At 45.0% G+C, this 17,556-nt stretch overlaps 1 protein-coding gene across 3 annotated transcripts in view; it reads left to right on the forward strand.

Annotated features, from left to right (window-relative positions):
- Positions 1–17,556, forward strand: part of LOC119976786 (plastin-1-like) — a 198,577-nt gene that overhangs the window by 105,390 nt on the left and 75,631 nt on the right. For all 3 annotated transcript variants that reach the window (XM_038817566.1, XM_038817568.1, XM_038817569.1), the window contains exons 2-3: positions 8,286–8,394; positions 10,581–10,744. In XM_038817566.1, coding sequence (XP_038673494.1) covers positions 8,325–8,394; positions 10,581–10,744 — 234 coding nt within the window. In that variant the 5' untranslated portion in view covers positions 8,286–8,324. The remainder of the gene's footprint in view (positions 1–8,285; positions 8,395–10,580; positions 10,745–17,556) is intronic.

Here is a 17,556-nt window from a genome sequence, read left to right on the forward strand (position 1 = left end):
CATGGCCTGGGTTTTGTGTACTTTGGAGGATAAATTGTCTCAAAATTGAAGAAAACCTTCTCTAATTTCATACAACATAATCACCCATACCTACCGGGATCCTCGGCATCGCATTGAGTGGATACTCCAGTGATGCGCTGGAGAATGCTTCTAGGACGTTCTCAGGTTTACCTGGCAATTGCCCAGAAGTGCTAACTTACTCTGGACAGCTGCGCTGGGCTGAGAACAACCCGACAGAAGCGATTTAAATAACTAAATTTGGATGATTCTGCCAGTTTTACCCCAGTAGTAACTCTGAGTTAGAAGGAATAAAACACTTCTATCGCCAAAGTAACTATTTAAAAAAAAAAAACACGCCCAGCCTCGCATGGGACACACCATACACACATGACACCCAGGGGAACCCTCCCACCTGGATCTCTGCTCTCACTGTAAAAGCTTTCGAATGTACAGTGTGGGACGCTGAAAGATGTTTGGCTTCACCACCTTAACAACTCTAGGTTCTATCCATTGATTCTGCCCATTGCTCAAGCTGCCAGCACATTGGCGTATTACCTGTTCGTGAGCGTTACTTCAAAATAAAATCCAATCCATCAAGAGACCTCTATTTTGACCTCTAACATCAACCATCGCGTCACTTATTTGTCCTCTGTAAAAATGTTGTGTCTTTGTCCTGTCCTCTGTCTGTACCACCAAACCTCTCCCTCTCCTCACCACTGCTCCCACTCTCCCATCACAATTGTTGCTTTGATGGGCAGTTAGGATGCTCTCTTTTTATTGCATTCAATTAATTTGTATAGTTTAGAACCTTCCCTAAGCCATAGAGAGGACAATACCTTTTTAATGAGCAGACTGTAGATCTAGTGAAATACACAAAGCTAAATCAAGGAACAATATAGCACAGGAACAGGCCCTTCAGCCCTCCAAGCCTGTATCGGTCATGATAACATCCTTCGCCAAAACCCTAAGCAGATAAGAACAAAGAACAATACAGCACAGGAACAGGCCCTTCGGCCCTCCCAAGACTGTACTGGTCATGATAATCTACTTTTTTATTCTTCATGCAGATATTGATGGCTCAACCACAGCATCCCTACAGTGTAGGCCTCTGAAAGAGCACCCTACCTAGGCCCACACTCCTGCCCTATCCCTGTAACCCCACCTAACTTGCACATCTCTGGACACTAAGCGGCAATGTTAGCATGGCCAGTCCACCAAACCTGCATATTTTGGACAGTGGGAGGAAGCTGGATCACCCAGAGGAACGCAGTCAAGGGGAGAAAGAGTAAACACGACACAGTCACCTAAGATTGGAATTGAACCCGGATCCCTGGTGCTGTGAGGCAGCAGTGCTAACCACAGTGCCAGCGTGCTGCCCTGGCATTTTTATTGTCCTTAAGAAGGTTGTGGTGAGCCATCGTCTTAAACTGTTGCAGTCCAGAAATCTGTCCTGGTCCACCCACGTCGATGCTACCACCAAGAAAGCACAACAGCGCCTATACTTCCTCAGGAAACTGAGGAAATTTGGCATGTCCACATTAACCCTTACCAACTTTTATAGATGCACCATAGAAAGCATCCTATCGGGCTGCATCACAGCCTGGTATGGAAACTGCTCGGCCCAGGACTGCAAGAAATTTCAGAGAGTAGTGAACACAGCCCAGTCCATCACACGAACCTGCCTCCCATCAATTGACTCCATCTACACCTCCCGCTGCCTGGGGAAAGCGGGCAGCATAATCAAAGACTCCTCCCACCCGGCTTACTCACTCTTCCAACTTCTTCCATCGGGCAGGAGATACAGAAGTCTGAGAACACGCACAAACAGACTCAAAAACAGCTTCTTCCCCACTGTCACCAGACTCCTAAATGACCCTCTTATGGACTGACCTCATTAACACTACACCCTGTTTGCTTCATCCAATGCCAGTGCTTATGTAGTTACATTGTATACCTTGTGTTGCCCTATTATGTATTTTCTTTTATTCCCTTTTCTTCCCATGTACTTAATGATCTGTTGAGCTGCTCGCAGAAAAATACTTTTCACTGTACCTCGGTACACGTGACAATAAACAAATCCAATCCAATCCAATCCATGTGATGTAGATGCAGCCACGCTGCTATTTAAGAGGGATTCCAGGGTTTTGACCTAGTGACAATGAAGGAACGGTGATATATTTCTAAGTCAGGATTTTGTGCGACTTGGAGGGGAACTTGCATGTGGTGGGTTCCCGTGCATTTGCTGCCCTTGTCCTTTTAGGTGGTAGAGGTCACCGGTTTGGAATGTGTTGCTGAAACAGCCTTGGTAAGTTGCTGCATCTTGTAGATGGTACACACTGCTGCTACTATATGTCAGTGGTGAAGGGAGTGGATGGTTAAGATGTTGCATGGGGTGCCACTCAAGTGAGCAGCTTTTTCCTGGAAGGTTTTGAGCTTTTTGTGTTGATGGTGCTCCATTCAATCAGGCAAGTGAAAAGTATTCCTTGTTGTGTCTTGTTGATGGTGGACAGGCTTTGAGGAGTAAGGAGGTGAGTTACACACCACAGAATTCCCATCCGCAGACTTGCCTTTGTAGCCACAGTATTTATATGGGGCTGGCCCAGTTCAGCTTCTGGTCCAGGGTAGCCCCCAGGATGCTGATAGTGGACGATTCAGCGATGATAAAGCCATTGAATGTCGACGGGAAATTATTAGATTCGCTCTGGTTGGAGATTGTCATTGTCTGGCACTTGTTCTGTGCCCCTTGTTCTTTTAATAATCTTTACTGTCACAAGCTTACATTATGTATAGGCTTACATTAATGAAGTTAATGTGAAAAGTCCTTAGTCATCACATTCCGGCGCCTGTTCGGGTACACTGAGGGCGAATTCAGAATGTCTTAATGACCTAACCGCATGTCTTTCGGGACTTGTGGGAGGAAACCGGAGCACTGGGAGGAAACCCACGCAGACACAGGGAGAACGTGCAGACTCCGCACAGACAATGACCCAAGCCGGGAATTGAACCTGGGACCCTGGCGCTGTGAAGCAACAGTGCTATCCACTGTGCATCCCAAGCCTGAATGTGGTCCAGGCGTTGCTGCACATGGGCACAAACTACTTCAGTATCTGAGAAGTTGCGAATGGTGATGAACTTTGTGCATGTATCTTTGCTTAAATGATTAGGGGCAAATATTTGAACGAACGAGTCACGATTCATGACCTGTTCCCACTGAGGTAGACAGCACGTGTGCTCAATGCTTCTTCCTCGATGCAAAATTCTGCAAGTTTGCCTGAGTGAGGCTTGTGCTGCTAACTGCCTGATTGCTCAGGGGTCACGTTTGCCATTTGATCCGTGCATCCTCTCTATGTACTTGCTTCACGTTATTATACAAGAACGATAATCAAAACATCCACATAATTGGGTAAAATAACCAAAGGAAAAAGTGCTCAATTTTGCTCAGTTGAGAATCGTGATCTTCTGCGAGTTGGAATCCAGAGAGAGCTGCAGGTTGACTCTACAGAACAATAAAAGCCCTTTGTGTCTGTGCCGGTCAAAAACAACCACCTAACCATTCTAATCTCATTTTCCAGCACTTGGCCCATAGCCTTTGGCATCTCAAGTGCACCTCTAAATATTTGTAAATGCTAAGAAGATCTCTGCCTTGCAGGGAATGTGTTCCAGACTCCCACCACCCTCTAGGTAAAAGGTTTTTTTTCCCTCCTATCCGCTCCAAACCTCCTGCCCCCCTTACCTTAATCTATGTCCCCTGGTTTTTGATCTCTGCGTAATTTCATACATCTCAATCATGTCCCCCCTCAATCTCCTCTGCTCCAAGGAAAACAACTCCAGTCTATCCAATCTCTCTTCATAACTAACACTCTCCAGCCCAGGCAACATCCTGGTAAATCCCCTCCACACCCTTTCCGGTGCTAGCACATCCCTCCTATAATGTGGATTCCAGAATTGCACACAATACTCTAGCTGTGGCCTAACCAAAATGTTATACGGCTCCATAACCGCCCTGCTCTTAAATTCTATATCAGGCTAATAAAGGCAAGTGTACCCTATGCCTTTTTAAAAAAAATATTTTTATTAGGGTATTTGCAATTTTTACAATAATAACAATAACAGCGACATAAACATGGTACAATAAACATTTCCACCCCCTTCACAATCTTCACACACCCCAACCATAAAACAACAGTCTGGCCCTCCCCCTCTCCCCTTTGGCATTCTGCTTCTGCTGATATTTTAATTTTCCCGAGTAAGTCGACGAATGGCTGAGACCTCCAGGTGAACTCTAACATTGACCCTCTTTAGGCGAACTTTATTTTCTCGGGACTGAGAAACCCAGCCATGTCACTAATCCAGGTCTCTGCACTCGGAGGGGGGGGGGGGGGGTTTGAGTCCCTCCACATTAATAAGATCTGTCTCCGGGCTACCAGGGAGGCAAAGGCCAAAACGCCGGCCTCTTTCGCCCCCTGGACTCCCGGCTCTTCCGACGCTCCAAAGATCACCACCTCTGGACTCGGCACCAGTTTTGAGTACAGTGGACATCACCCTAGCGAAACCCTGCCAAAACCCTCTAAACTTCGGGCATGCCCAAAACATGTGGACATGATTTGCTGGGCTTCCCGCACACATTACCCTATACCTTCTTAACCACTGTATCCACCTGCCCTGCTACCTTAAGGGACCAGTGTACATGCACACCAGGTTCCCGCTGATCCTCAGCACTTCCTGGGGTCCTGCTGTGCATCATGTATTCCTTTACCTTGTTTGTCCTGGTTGAAATTGAGAGAGAATTTTATTGAAAGGTTTTGCTATTGCAAGCTTCAGGACGTTGGGAGCCAGCAATGACTGGTATTAGGGTTGGAAATGGGTTGTACAAGAATCAGTCATTAAATGCAAACATTTTTTTGAATGTATATAAATTTCCATCTTTTGAATCTGTTGAACGTAAAGGCAATCATTTTTATGAACAAAGTAATTAGGCTCAACAAATTTTCCCCATCACCCTCTTGGCTAGATTGATCCTATACGCCTGCCCTATCGTTATAACTCTCCGCCTTTTGCTTTCGACACGTGAAAAGAGATTTGAGACTCCGTGGGATACGAACCATGAAAGCCTCGCATTGGTGGTGTCATTTGATAATGTGGTTTATCAACTTTTGACTAACTGGAAGTCTTGCAATTTGAACTGAGACAGAGCAAACTGCTCAAAAGTGCCAGGCAACATTCCGAGGTGAAGATAAGAGACCACCAAATCGCCCTCGGGTGAGTATGAAGAGAGAAACACTTCCTGTAATCCAGCCATCCATCGAAACCTGCCTGAGGAAGAGACATTAAAAATGTACAGTACTGGAGCTTGAAACCATGGTTGCCGCTGACGGGCACACGCACCAAGAAAACCTCTTGGGAAAAATACAATGCCAGTGATTTTTGGAGCCCAGGTTCACCGTCAGTGTGAACGGTACTCAGGCCCAAAATTCCGCAGGAGACGGGAAACTAGATTCTCGCGACGCGATCACTTTCCCCAATTTTCTGCACCCCTCCCAGAAAGGATGGGAACCTCATTACAATAAATTTAAATATCATTATGGGGATTCCCCACAATATGTCCCCTGCCTCCTCAATATTCATACCTTACCAACGTAATGTCGCAACAGGTTTTTAAAGGCTTGAAGCAGATGAGGGGAACTTGCTGGGATGCAAAGCTAACTGTAGCCCCTTTTGGGGAGGGGGGGGGGGAAATCCTGGGCAGTGGTGCTGCTTGCTGGCAGTGCTGGGGGGGGAAGGCCCTTTGGGGAGCTCCATTGGGAGGGTTTCCCCTTCAGTGTGGTTGGAGGGTGGGTGGGAACCCTGATGCCTGTTTTGGTGGAACTGTCCCCCATGTCCATTGAGGGGGGAGAATGGAGTTTTTCTTTCGTCACTCTCTAAAGCAATGGCAGCTGTATCAGAGCCTGTCTAACCAAAGCAGCGTGATGACAGAAGCCACCCGCCCAGATTTTCTGAGCACAGAGTGCCAGTGAATCTGAAGAGAGAACTTTGGCTGTGTGGCTGGAGAGCTGCACACCGGTTTTCTTCCTGAAATTGGCAAATTTTGTCAAGTTTCTCCCCAATGGGTAAGTATTTCAAGGCATGGCTGTCCAGCCCATAGACAGAGATTGCAAGTGGCACTGGTGCTGGCTGTAAAGCCTTCAGGCTGCTCATACTCTCACTTCTCTGTGTGTGTGTGTGTCTCTCTCTCTCTCTCATTTCTCTCTCTCTCTCTCTCTCTCATTTGGAATTAGCCTATCACCTGGTTCTAGAAGCTAACTCTACCAAAAACCTGCCAGCGAACCAAAATCTCTGAATAATGGCAACATCTTCTGCAGCTGACAGCTGGGCTGGGTTCCGGGGCTGGGTTCGAACCCGGGTCCTCAGCGCCGTGAGGCAGCAGTGAAGCAAAGGACACTTAACCATATGTTTTGGGTTGTAACTCGCCTTGCTTTTGGTGTGAGCGTGCCTGTATGAGGCTAGAATGTTTGATGTCGCATTTTCATTATTTTTTTCTTGTTCAGCCACGAATAAATTTTCTCTGTCCTTGACTCAAAGCCTTGTTTGGCTTCTTATGAGCTTAAAGTTAACTATATTGTGGTTTGGCAACAGCATAGCCTTGTAAAAAAGAAACTTAAAACTTTTGTGACCAACCAAGGGGGCTGAATAGAGCGTTCACCCCCTCTCAGCTGGTCGTAACAGTGACGATTAGTTTGCATTTTGAACCCACTTGAATTGGTTCGCCTGTCAGTTCAGTGAAATGTTCTCAGGCTGGTGTAATTTTCTGGTTGACTGGTCAGCTGTTGTTTGCAGAAGCACAAACCATTCATCTGCTTCTGTATTGTAACCAGGAATCGGCCTAGTCATTAAGGGCAAGGCAATGTCTGAAACACAAATAAACTAAATGGCTTTGCTGAAACAGGGCGTTCCTTTTTCAGAGTTAAACATGGTGCAGGTGGCTGCAGTTGCAGCCAAAACAATTTGAAGCGTCGGGTGCTGATCGTTTACTTTCAATCTTGCCTCTCGGTCACAGTTTAATTTTTGAAGGTTAACAGTCTTTACTTTGCCCCTACTCAAAAGTAATTGCTTTTTGCCACTTCCTTACAGCGAGTTGGAACTTTTATGAAATGTATGAAAGTCGTGCAGCCAAGTTCGTGTGCACCCAATCCATTAGATTCTCCAACCTGGTCCACGACTGAATGTGATATCGGGCAGGATATTCCGGATGTTGAGGGTTTCCTGTCCCACCCTGCCGACTTTTTGGATGGTGGTACAGGAAACCCTCAACATCCGGAATATCCTGCCCGATATCATAGAACAGTACAGCACAGAACAGGCCCTTCGGCCCTCGATGTTGTGCCGAGCAATGATCACCCTACTTAAACCCACGTAACCCAACAATCCCCCAATTAACCTTACACTACGGGCAATTTAGTATGGCCAATCCACCTAACCCGCACATCTGGACTGTGGGAGGAAACCGGAGCACCCGGAGGAAACCCACGCACACACTGGGAGGACGTGCAGACTCCACACAGACAGTGACCCATCCGGGAATTGAACCTGGGACCCTGGAGCTGTGAAGCATTGATGCTAACCACCATGCTACCGAGAGGCCCGAATATCACATTCAGTCGTGGACCAGGTTGGAGAATCTAATGGATTGGGTGCACACGAACTTGGCTGCACGACTTTCATACATTTCACACATATCCGCCAACTCTGGCTGTCCCACGGCCATTTCGCACTCTAATAAGCGCAGTTGGCTGCGGGTGGCACTGCCACGATCAGATTGGCCGGCAGTTCTCTTGGCCCTGCAGCGGCAGTGGTTGCAGTGGACAGAAGATCATGGGAGGATCTTCCTGAAGGTTTTGGAGCCTAGGTCCCGGGACTTGACAGAAGGGTATGTTTGTAGGGTCTCAGGGTGGGGAGGGGAGGGAAGATCCTCTGGGGGGGGGGGGGGGGGGGGTTAAACGCAAGGGCCTCCATTGGGGCAAGTGTGAGTGGCCACTTCAAATATCATGTTCAAAATTTCAGAACAACTTTGGTAAATAGTAGTTCCGACTCTGCAAATATTCCTGCAGAGGTTGCGAAGGGGCGCAGGCTATTTGTCACACAGCACCGAGTCATGAGTAACAGGCTTATCAGTGACTGGTTTTAAAACAAACAGACTCTCCTTTTCAAACCGATTGTTCGCTCTTGTGCTCCGTTTATGTCCTGCTTTGGGAATTAAAGGTATTGAATTGATCTTGTGCTCAAATTAGGTCTGAAAGCATAAAGAAGACTATCCAGTTTAGTTCAAGATGGAAAACCACACAACTCACATCTCCCGGGAAGAACTAGAGGAAATGAAGGAAGCTTTTAACAAAATAGGTATGGTTTCCATCTGTTATAAAATGTTGACTTTCATCCACCGTTCTATTTTTGGTGAAACATAAGCCGTATTGATGTGGTTGTGCTGCTGTAATTAACTTCTAGAGTGTTGAGAAAGATACTTTGATCAACAGTTCATTACTGAAGGATGATGTGATTAAAGTGCATAAGGGGAAAAACCCTTTAGGTCGCTATACATAGATTCATAGAAGATAGGAGCAGGAGGAGGCCTTTTGGCCCTTCGAGCCTGCTCTGCCATTCATCACGATCATGGCTGATCATCCAACTCAATAGCCTAATCCTGCTTACTCCCCATAGCCTTTGATCCTGTTCTCCCTAAGTGCTATATCCAGTGCTATCAAAATAACGTGCGGGATTTCTTTTGGGGGAGGGAGTGCTGCCGGCACATAAGCGGTAGGTAGATAGCTAAGTAAGCTTATTAAGAGACCATTTAAGGCTATGGACCAGAGGCTGGATTTTCCTGTTGGCCTGCAGGCCCTTGGTGGCTGAAGTAGCTGTATATACAGCACTGGAACAGGCCCTTCGGCTCTTTAAATGAGGGTGACCTCCCGCCCAGTGGACTCTGGTTCAAAATGACACTAATTGGCCAGTCAAGATAAAATCAGTGTTGAGTGGTTGTTCCTGTCACAGTGTGGGGTTTGATCCTGATCTTGGAGGGTCAAAGTGCAAACACCTGCCCAGGATTATTTGCCAAGTGTTTCCCATGATGCAATACTTTCATCTGAACAGCCCAGCAAGCAATGATTCATTTGAAGTATTTATTAAACATGGCGCATAAATGTAGTTGCAGCTGGATTATTAATCTAGTTTTTCAAACTTCGTAGACAGTGTGCAAATGTACATAGAGAAATGATCAAGAACCCAAGAAATAGGAGCCTGCTCCACCATTCACTACAATCCTTGCTGATCTTGGGCTTCAACTCTACTTCTGTGCCAATTCCTCAGAACACTTGATTCCCTGAGGTATCAAAAATATGTCTATCCCAGTCTTCAATGATGGAGCATCCACAACACCCTGGCACCCACCTCCACCTTATCCTGAGACTGTGCCCCCATATTTTAAATTCCCCAATCTGTGGATACAATCTGTGTCCATCTTATCAAGCTCCTTGAGAATTTTATGTGTTTCAATGAAATCGCCTTTCTTCTCCCTCAATAGAAAATAGATCCAAATTTGCTAAGCCTCTCATTATAGGACAACCCCCTTATCTGAGGTACCAATTTAGTGAACCTTTGCTGTACCACTGCACACCCCATGCAAATATATTTTTTCTTAAATGTGGAGACCAAGATTGTGCATACGACTCCAAATGTCCTCCCCAAAGCCCTGTCCAACTCCAGCAAGATTTCTTTATTCCTGGACTCCAGTCCCCTTACAATAAAGGTCAACCTACCATTCGCTAATTTATTTCTATACCTGTATGTTAATGTTTTGTGTTGCATGTATGAGCATACTGAAGTCTCTTTGAACATTTATATTTACAAGTTTCTAACCTTTTAAAAAATATTCAACTCTTTCATTCTTTCAACGGAAGTGAATAACTTCATTTCTCTACATTATGATCCATCTGCCATCTTGTTCTTCACTCACTTAACCAGTCTATACATCTCTGCATCCTCTGTGTCCTCCCCACAGCTTTCCTGTTCACTGAGCTTTATACCATCAGCAAGGATGAAGATGCTGAGTAATTTACCCAAGTCATTAATACAGATTGTAAGTAGCTGAGGCTCCAGATTGACCCTTGTGATACTTCACTATTCACTATCTGTCAACTTGAAAGTCCCATTTATGCCCACTCTCTAGCTGTTAACCAATCCACTATCCATGCTAATTTATTAACTTCAACTCCGCAAACTCTTATCTTGCCTATTTACCTTTTCTGTGGCATCTTATCGAATGCCAGTTGGAGATCCAGACACACTACACCCCTTTATCTACCTTACTAATTAAATCGTCAAACTCCAATGAAATTGTCAAACAGGATTTCCCTTTAGTAAAGCCACGTTGACTTGTTATAAACTTACTATGCTTTTTTAAATGCATTGCTAAAACTTTCTTAACAATGGATTCCAACAACTGATGGGCTAAATGGCGCTATTTTCACTCTCTGTTTCTGGCTGTTCTCAGGCAGACTGAATAAACGTGATTCTTTTTTTGTTTAAAGATCTTGACAATTCTGGCTACGTCAGTGACTATGAACTTCAAGACCTCTTTAAGGAGGCAAACCTTCCACTGCCTGGTTACAAGGTGCGTGAAATTGTGGAACAAATTCTGACCGTCGGAGACCACAACAAGGATGGAAAGATCAGTTTTGAGGAATTTGTCTCGGTGAGTGAATGTTTGCATTTATTTTCTATGTTTGGTAGTTCTCTTTTTTTGGTTCTTCGCCCTTTGTATATTCCCAAACACCGTGGTTTCTGCGCAACCTTCAACTGTTACTGTTTAACCAATCAACCAAGCGTTTCAATTGGATAGAATGGGAAGTGAAATTACCCCCTGCTCATCATTAAATACCTCTGCCTATCCGGAGTATAAAGATTAGTTAAACTGGGCTTTTGTCTGGTCTGCCACATAAACCACGGGTGGGATTTTTCGGACCCCCCGCTGAGGATTTCCATACAGCGGAGTTGGCTCGCTATTGTCCGCTGGTGGGATCTTCTTCTCACGCAGACATCTATGGCTTTGTGCGTGAGTCGTCTGTCCCGTTGCTGGGGAACCCACCACAGGGTCGCCCCCGCAGGACCAGAAGATCCTGCCGCATCACTGTGCAATGCCCCCAGGTATTGCCCGGAGTCTCTGGATTGCTAGTCCAGTCACAATACATTCTCCACTATGTATGAAAATAAGAAGGAACCTCCTGTGGGACATGTACACCTCAGCCTAATTTTTATATGCTTGCTGAACTGTGGCAATACTAAGAAAATTTACCTGATGGGTTATTTTTTTAAAAATTTGTGCCTGGGATGTGGGTGTTGCTGGCAGGGCCTGAATTTGTTGCCTTGCTCTTTCATGACCTTGAGAAGGTGGTGATGAACTGTTAACTTGAACGGTTGTAGTCCATCTGGTACAGGAACACCTACAGTGTTGCTAGGAAGGCGTCTCCAGGATTTTGATCCAGTGACCGGGAATGAATGGCGATCCAATTGCAAATCAAGGCGGCGTGAAGCCTGGGGAAAAGCGTGTAGCTGATAATGGAGGAAAGAATCTTTGACTGTAGTTTGGGTTAAGCCACATTGTTGACCAAATATGAAGGGTGCTTTACCCTGCTTCGACACTCTCTGAAATATGATCAGAGTATTTGTATTAGAACGCTTGGGAGCGAATACCTATCTTCCAGAAATGAAATTCCTCTCCTTCAGCTCAAAAGCACATTTCTATGTATTTTAGTGGCCTTTCAATGCAATACTGAACAAACGCACCTTTTTTTTCCCTGTGTGTCCTACCTCCACTTGATCACAGATTAACTCGTAAAGCAACGGAATTTGGTTCTCATCTGTGAACCTTTTGTGTTGTGGCATCCAAGGGTGAATGCAAGGAAAAGATTAAACCTAAATGAACAGAATCATCAAAGAAATGGAAAGATTAAAAACTGGTGTCTTTTCTTCTGGTATCATTCATCAATCCTTTCTCCTCAGTAGAAACACATGTTCTGATTGGTGTAATTGTATGTCTCTTGTGAATAAATTATAGTAATCAAAACAAAGGGTTAAAATTTATTCTTGAGGTACAGTCCGTTCCTCACGTTTTACATTTCTCATTTTTTACAACACATTTGGAAAGATTGCTTTATAACCTGGAAACTGGAGAATAAAGCAGAATTGATTTTAAAATTGGGTATTTTGAAAAGTTTGAATGGTAGTTCCTCTGACATTACTCTTGATAAGTTAGTGTGATGTGTTATAAGGTGGGGGGGGGGGGGGGGTATTGTATTCATTCTCTTAATATTGCTTTGTTGCTATCCTGTCTGCCTTTTAATACACGAGTGTGTCCTGTGCTTAATTGGTTTCTGTTTAAATGGTGTAATGCCATCGCAGATGGATGCACTGAAAGATTTATTTGTCAATTGTTCAAAGTTGATGCTTCTGCATCTGCCTCTGGTAGGTGACATACTTATCCCTGTAACATTTGTCTACCACACTTGTCTATCGCAGTTATACACATCTACTTGTTTCCCTTGCATCTGAGACTTCTAACCTTAGTAGTTTTACAATTTCCCCTGCCGTTCATTTCCCCCAAATTCGAGCTCTTAAAAGATCAGCCTGTTGGTTGACTCTTCCTGCCCTGCTGACAAATAATCCTCTTCCTCCAATGTCTGACCAGTTCCTGAAGCCTGAGAAGCCCCCCCCCCCCCCCCCCCCCCCGCAGCCCCATCCTAATCGATAATGCCGCAGCTAATCCAGCTATTGCCGAGAACCAGATTTAAGGTCCTTCCAGCATCTTCAATGCTTCTGAAATAAGAAAAGCATCTGCCCTTTTTAATCTGAATACAGATAATAGCTTTGATTGTGGCTTTTCTTTTAATTTTAAAGTACCCAATTTTTTTCCACTTGAGGGGCAATTTAGTGTGGCTAATCCAGCTACCCTGCGCTTCTTTTGGGTTGTGGGGGTGAGACCCACGCAGACACTGGGAGAATGTGCAAACTCTACACGGACAGTGACCCGGGGCTGGGATTGAACCCAGGTCCTCGGTTTCCGTGGGGCAGCAGTGCTAACCACCGTGCCGCCCTTTGATTGTGCCTTTTCTGACTTTTGGAAGATAACGATTGTAGGATCTTAGGGGCTTTAGGTTCTGGTTCTGAGTGGGGCAAATCAACATTTACTCGAGCTTTCCTATCAGTTTTGTTGAAATCCATCTAATAGTTTTTGAGATGCTAGTTTTTGAGATGCATTTTATGGGCAATCGGACTAACTGGGTGAAAACATTCACCTCTGCCCACGTTCAGTGGCAGAGGTTATCAATCAGAAGGTCAGGCAGGATCTGTGCCGGGAGAAACAGAGTGAATGTATGAGGTTAATAACCTCCCATCAGAACTGGGAAAAGTTAGGTATGTAACAGATGTTAAACAAGTGGAAAGAAAACCCAGAACAAAGGGGAATCTAATGGATCCAGTCTAATGGAACGTTCCCTAAAAGTAGGGAATTTTGGAAAATTAAAACCCGCGCATCAACTATCTCACGAGCCGCTTCTTTTAATACCCGAGAATGAAGTCCATCAGGATCCGGGGATTTGTTCATCCTCCGCTCCAGTCATTTGCCCTGTTCCACTCCCTGATGATTTGGAATTTTCTGGAGTTCCTCCCTCTCTTCCATTTCCTGATTTAACATCTGGGATGTTACTTGTATCATTTAGTAAAGACTGATGCACCTGCTCAATTCATTTCCTTATTTTTCAGTATTATTTCCCCAGACTCACTTTCTATTGGGCCAATACTCACTTTCTGAATTTTCCCCGTGTACCCGAGCAGGTGCCGGAGTGTGGCGACTATGGGATTTTCACAGTAACTTCATTGCAGTGTTATGTCAGCCTACATGTGACAATAATAAAGATTATATAATAAAGATCTGCCCTTCTGTCCCGTAAAACTGATTGTAAAATTGAATCCTATTATGTTTGCTTCTACCTCGGGGCACCGTCACTGAGGCCATTAATTAATCCCACCTTGTTGCACAATAATAGGTCGAAGAACCTATCCTGAAAACTTTGTGTGAATCTCTCATCTCGGCTACCTTTGCCCACCTGATTATTCCAGTCTATATGTAGATTAAAATCGTCCATTATAATTGCCGACAAGCTCCCATTATGATTTCCTTTGTATCTGCCATCCTCCCATGTAGTTACAGTTAGGGGAACTGTACACTATCTCCCACAAGTGACTTCTTGTCTTGGTAATTTTCTACATCCTCGTTCCCTGAACTTGGGGTATGTGTCTCTCCTGCGCTCGTACCAACATTAATTAACAGAGCCACTCCTCCACTGTTTCCCAACTTCCTGCCCTTTCTAAATGTCACGTACACCTCAATGTTCAGATACCTCTTTATGTAATTTATGGCTAACTGATCGTATTTATATTTGCACTTCTAATTCACCTGTAGTTTGGATGCTACGTGCATTCGGATACAGAGCCGTTGTCCTTTAGTTTGTAACTTATCTGCTGATTTACTCGTCTTGTACACTCTGTCCCTTCCTGTCATCGGCTGTTTATCCTTTCCCACATTAATAACTTTCTCCCTTACCTTGTCCCTACTCTTTGATTTATCACAATTTCTTCCCAAATCTGATCTCTTTCTCTTACCTACTTATATTAAAATCCTCTCCACATCCCTAGTTATTGAGCTCACTAGAATACTTGTAGAATACCTGCATTCAGGTGCAGACCATCCCAATGGTACAGGTCTCACATTCCTAGTACTGCTGCCAGTGTGCCACAGAACTAGAACCCACATCACCCAAGCCCTCTGAACCACGTAGTCATCTAATTTTATTTGCCCAATGCCAATTTGCTCATTTTGGAGGTAATAATCCAGAGTTTTACTTTTTGCTCCTCGCACTCTTTATTCAGAACCTTTTTTCTGCGTTCTACTAAAGCTGTTGGTACCTACAAGGTCCACAACAGCTGGATTCTCCACCTTCCACTGCAAGTTTCTCTCTTGTCCTCAGCAAATGTCCTGAACACTGGCACCGGGTGGCAGGGGTCACGTTCTCGGCTGCAGGGAACAGTGTCAATCCCCTGACAGTAATACCTCCTGCTACTACTGCTGCGTTCCTTTTTGTTCCTCCCAGTGGCTCCCTACCCCTTGGTGCCATGGCCAGTCTTGTGCATCTACCTTGTCGACCTTTCTTTCATTCATACAGGTTACAAACAATTCAAGATCTTTTTGATGATTGCAAAGTCTGAGGCCTGTCCGCCACTACCTGCTTGGCCCCTTTTACCCGCCTCACTAATGGTCACGCCCTTTTGTTGTTCACTGCTGATAGAGACAGATGACCCTATTCTAAGAGGGTGTGAATGTCTTCTGATACAAAGTTGCCCGGTATCCCTCCCTTTCCCCCACCTCCTCGCCCCCACGGCTGTGGTGTGTCTCCACTTTAATCTTGATTCAGAACTCTTCTAGCTTGCTTTCTGTTGACAATATTGTCTTGGACTGTGTTGATGCTTTGGAACACATTCCACAGCTGCAACAGACCTGCCCTACCATTGTTACTTGTGTCATTTAGTTAATTTATTACTGTCTTAATTAATGTATGCTTATTCATTGTACTTATTCGATGCTCGTACCACCTACAACTAAGATTTATATGTTTCTTAATTCCTAATTAGTTTACCAGTTCCTCCCCAACCTGCTTCTTCTGCTGCATTAAAGTAAGAAAAAAGTTTTATAAAAGCAATTCCTCCCCCCCCCCCCCACTGAATTCCCCACTCGTCAAACTCCTATCAGTTCACTCTGTTTGAAATATGCTCTCCCTGAGCCACTAAATTTGAAGTAGATATAAATTGCTGTTTTACCCAACTTCTTTGTCATTTAATTTCCTGTATTGTGATCTATCACAGACCTTGCTTTTTATTCTTGTTTTTGTACCCTCCCCACTTTTATCTGCACATTTTTTTAAAATATTGTTTCCAATTTCCAGCCTCTGTCTATTTTGCATTTATATAAGTGTGACTAAAAGGGGAATGTGTGCTGGATGGAAGACCGAAGATTCTTTGCGTGCGATTCACCCAAATGGGAACAAAGTCCCCTCGCGAGTGCGTTTAGCCGCGTGTTTGCTGGCGCTCGCAGTGCCGGGAAGCGCACAGCTATTCAACGCGACCCGCTTTGCATAAGGGCCTCAACAGGGAACGCGCGACCAAGGCTGCGCACAGCCCCGTTTTGTACACTGGGATGTTCTGCTTGCTGAAGCTCCCCAGTGTACCGGGAGATCGGGATGCCATATTTAAATAACATCCCAATTCCTGAGGCCCCCGAACCGATCGCCAACCTCCCCTCCAGCACCAACGCACAATGGGAAGGTCCCCGGCCTGATTGCGCGCGAGCAATGAATTCCAGCTTGGCACCACCCTTGCCAGTTGGCAATGGCTCTCAGGGTGTCAGGCTGGCACTGCCCAGGGCATCCCCCACCAGTCCTTCCTCCTGGAAAAAGGCAGCATCGTGTTTGTCCTCCATGGCCGTGTTTCCTCAGACTGTTCCTCAGGCTGTATTCTAAAAGGAGGTTGCTCAGAAACTTGCTTCGATATTTATCATGTACAGGTTCTGAGGACACAGCTATCAATAATTCAGTCTGTATGGGATGGTAGAGCATTGCTTTTAAAAAATAAATAAATAAATAATTTAGAGAACCCAATTTTTTTTCCCAATTAAGGGGCAATTTAGCGTGGTCAATCCACCTATCCTGCACATCTTTTGGGTTTTGGGGGTGAAACCCACGCAGACATGGGGAGAATGTGCAAACTCCTCATGGACAGTGATGCAAACTCCTCACTGACAGTGAGGTAGAGCATTGCTTACGGGTAGTGTAATCTCTTTTTGTTTCAAAGAATGAACGGAATTCTACGGAAGATCATTTTAAATAGTGTTCTGGGTGATTTTGCTTCTTGTAATACAAATTAAATGAAAATCGCCAAATCAGTTTTGTGTTCATTGAACCTTCACTATATAGCTATCTGCATCCCATAAGATCATAATTGTGGCGATGGGGGACATCCGGTGGCAACATTTAGGTGGAGGTCGCACATTAGGTGGCTCCTGCTAGAGTCTTCAATTTTTGGCCTTTTATGCCCAGTTTCAGTACTTTCAGGATGAGCTGGTGTGGGAAGTCATAAGGAGTTGCGATAATGTCCAAGTCCCCGAAGAAAGGTGGTGGAAAGAAGTGAGTGAAAATCCTCCAGCGAGTATTGCTGTGAGTACAGCAGGAGGAAAGGTGGCAGGGGCTGAGACATCAGGTGGAGCCGCTCCCATCACGGTCGAAACTCTGACTGAGGTGGTGTCGGTGGAGTTTGAAAGAGTTTGCTAAACATTTGTAGGTGCTTTGGAAAGAGATGGCAGCTTCGCTTAAAGAGTGGGTGGAGGAAGTGCTTGCCCCATTAAAGGTTGTATTGACGAAGACGTTGTTCGAGGTGGGAGAGAAGTTGAAGTGGGTGGAG

The sequence above is a fragment of the Scyliorhinus canicula genome, chromosome 13 (assembly GCF_902713615.1).
Source record: "Scyliorhinus canicula chromosome 13, sScyCan1.1, whole genome shotgun sequence".
Classification (NCBI taxonomy): domain Eukaryota; kingdom Metazoa; phylum Chordata; class Chondrichthyes; order Carcharhiniformes; family Scyliorhinidae; genus Scyliorhinus; species Scyliorhinus canicula.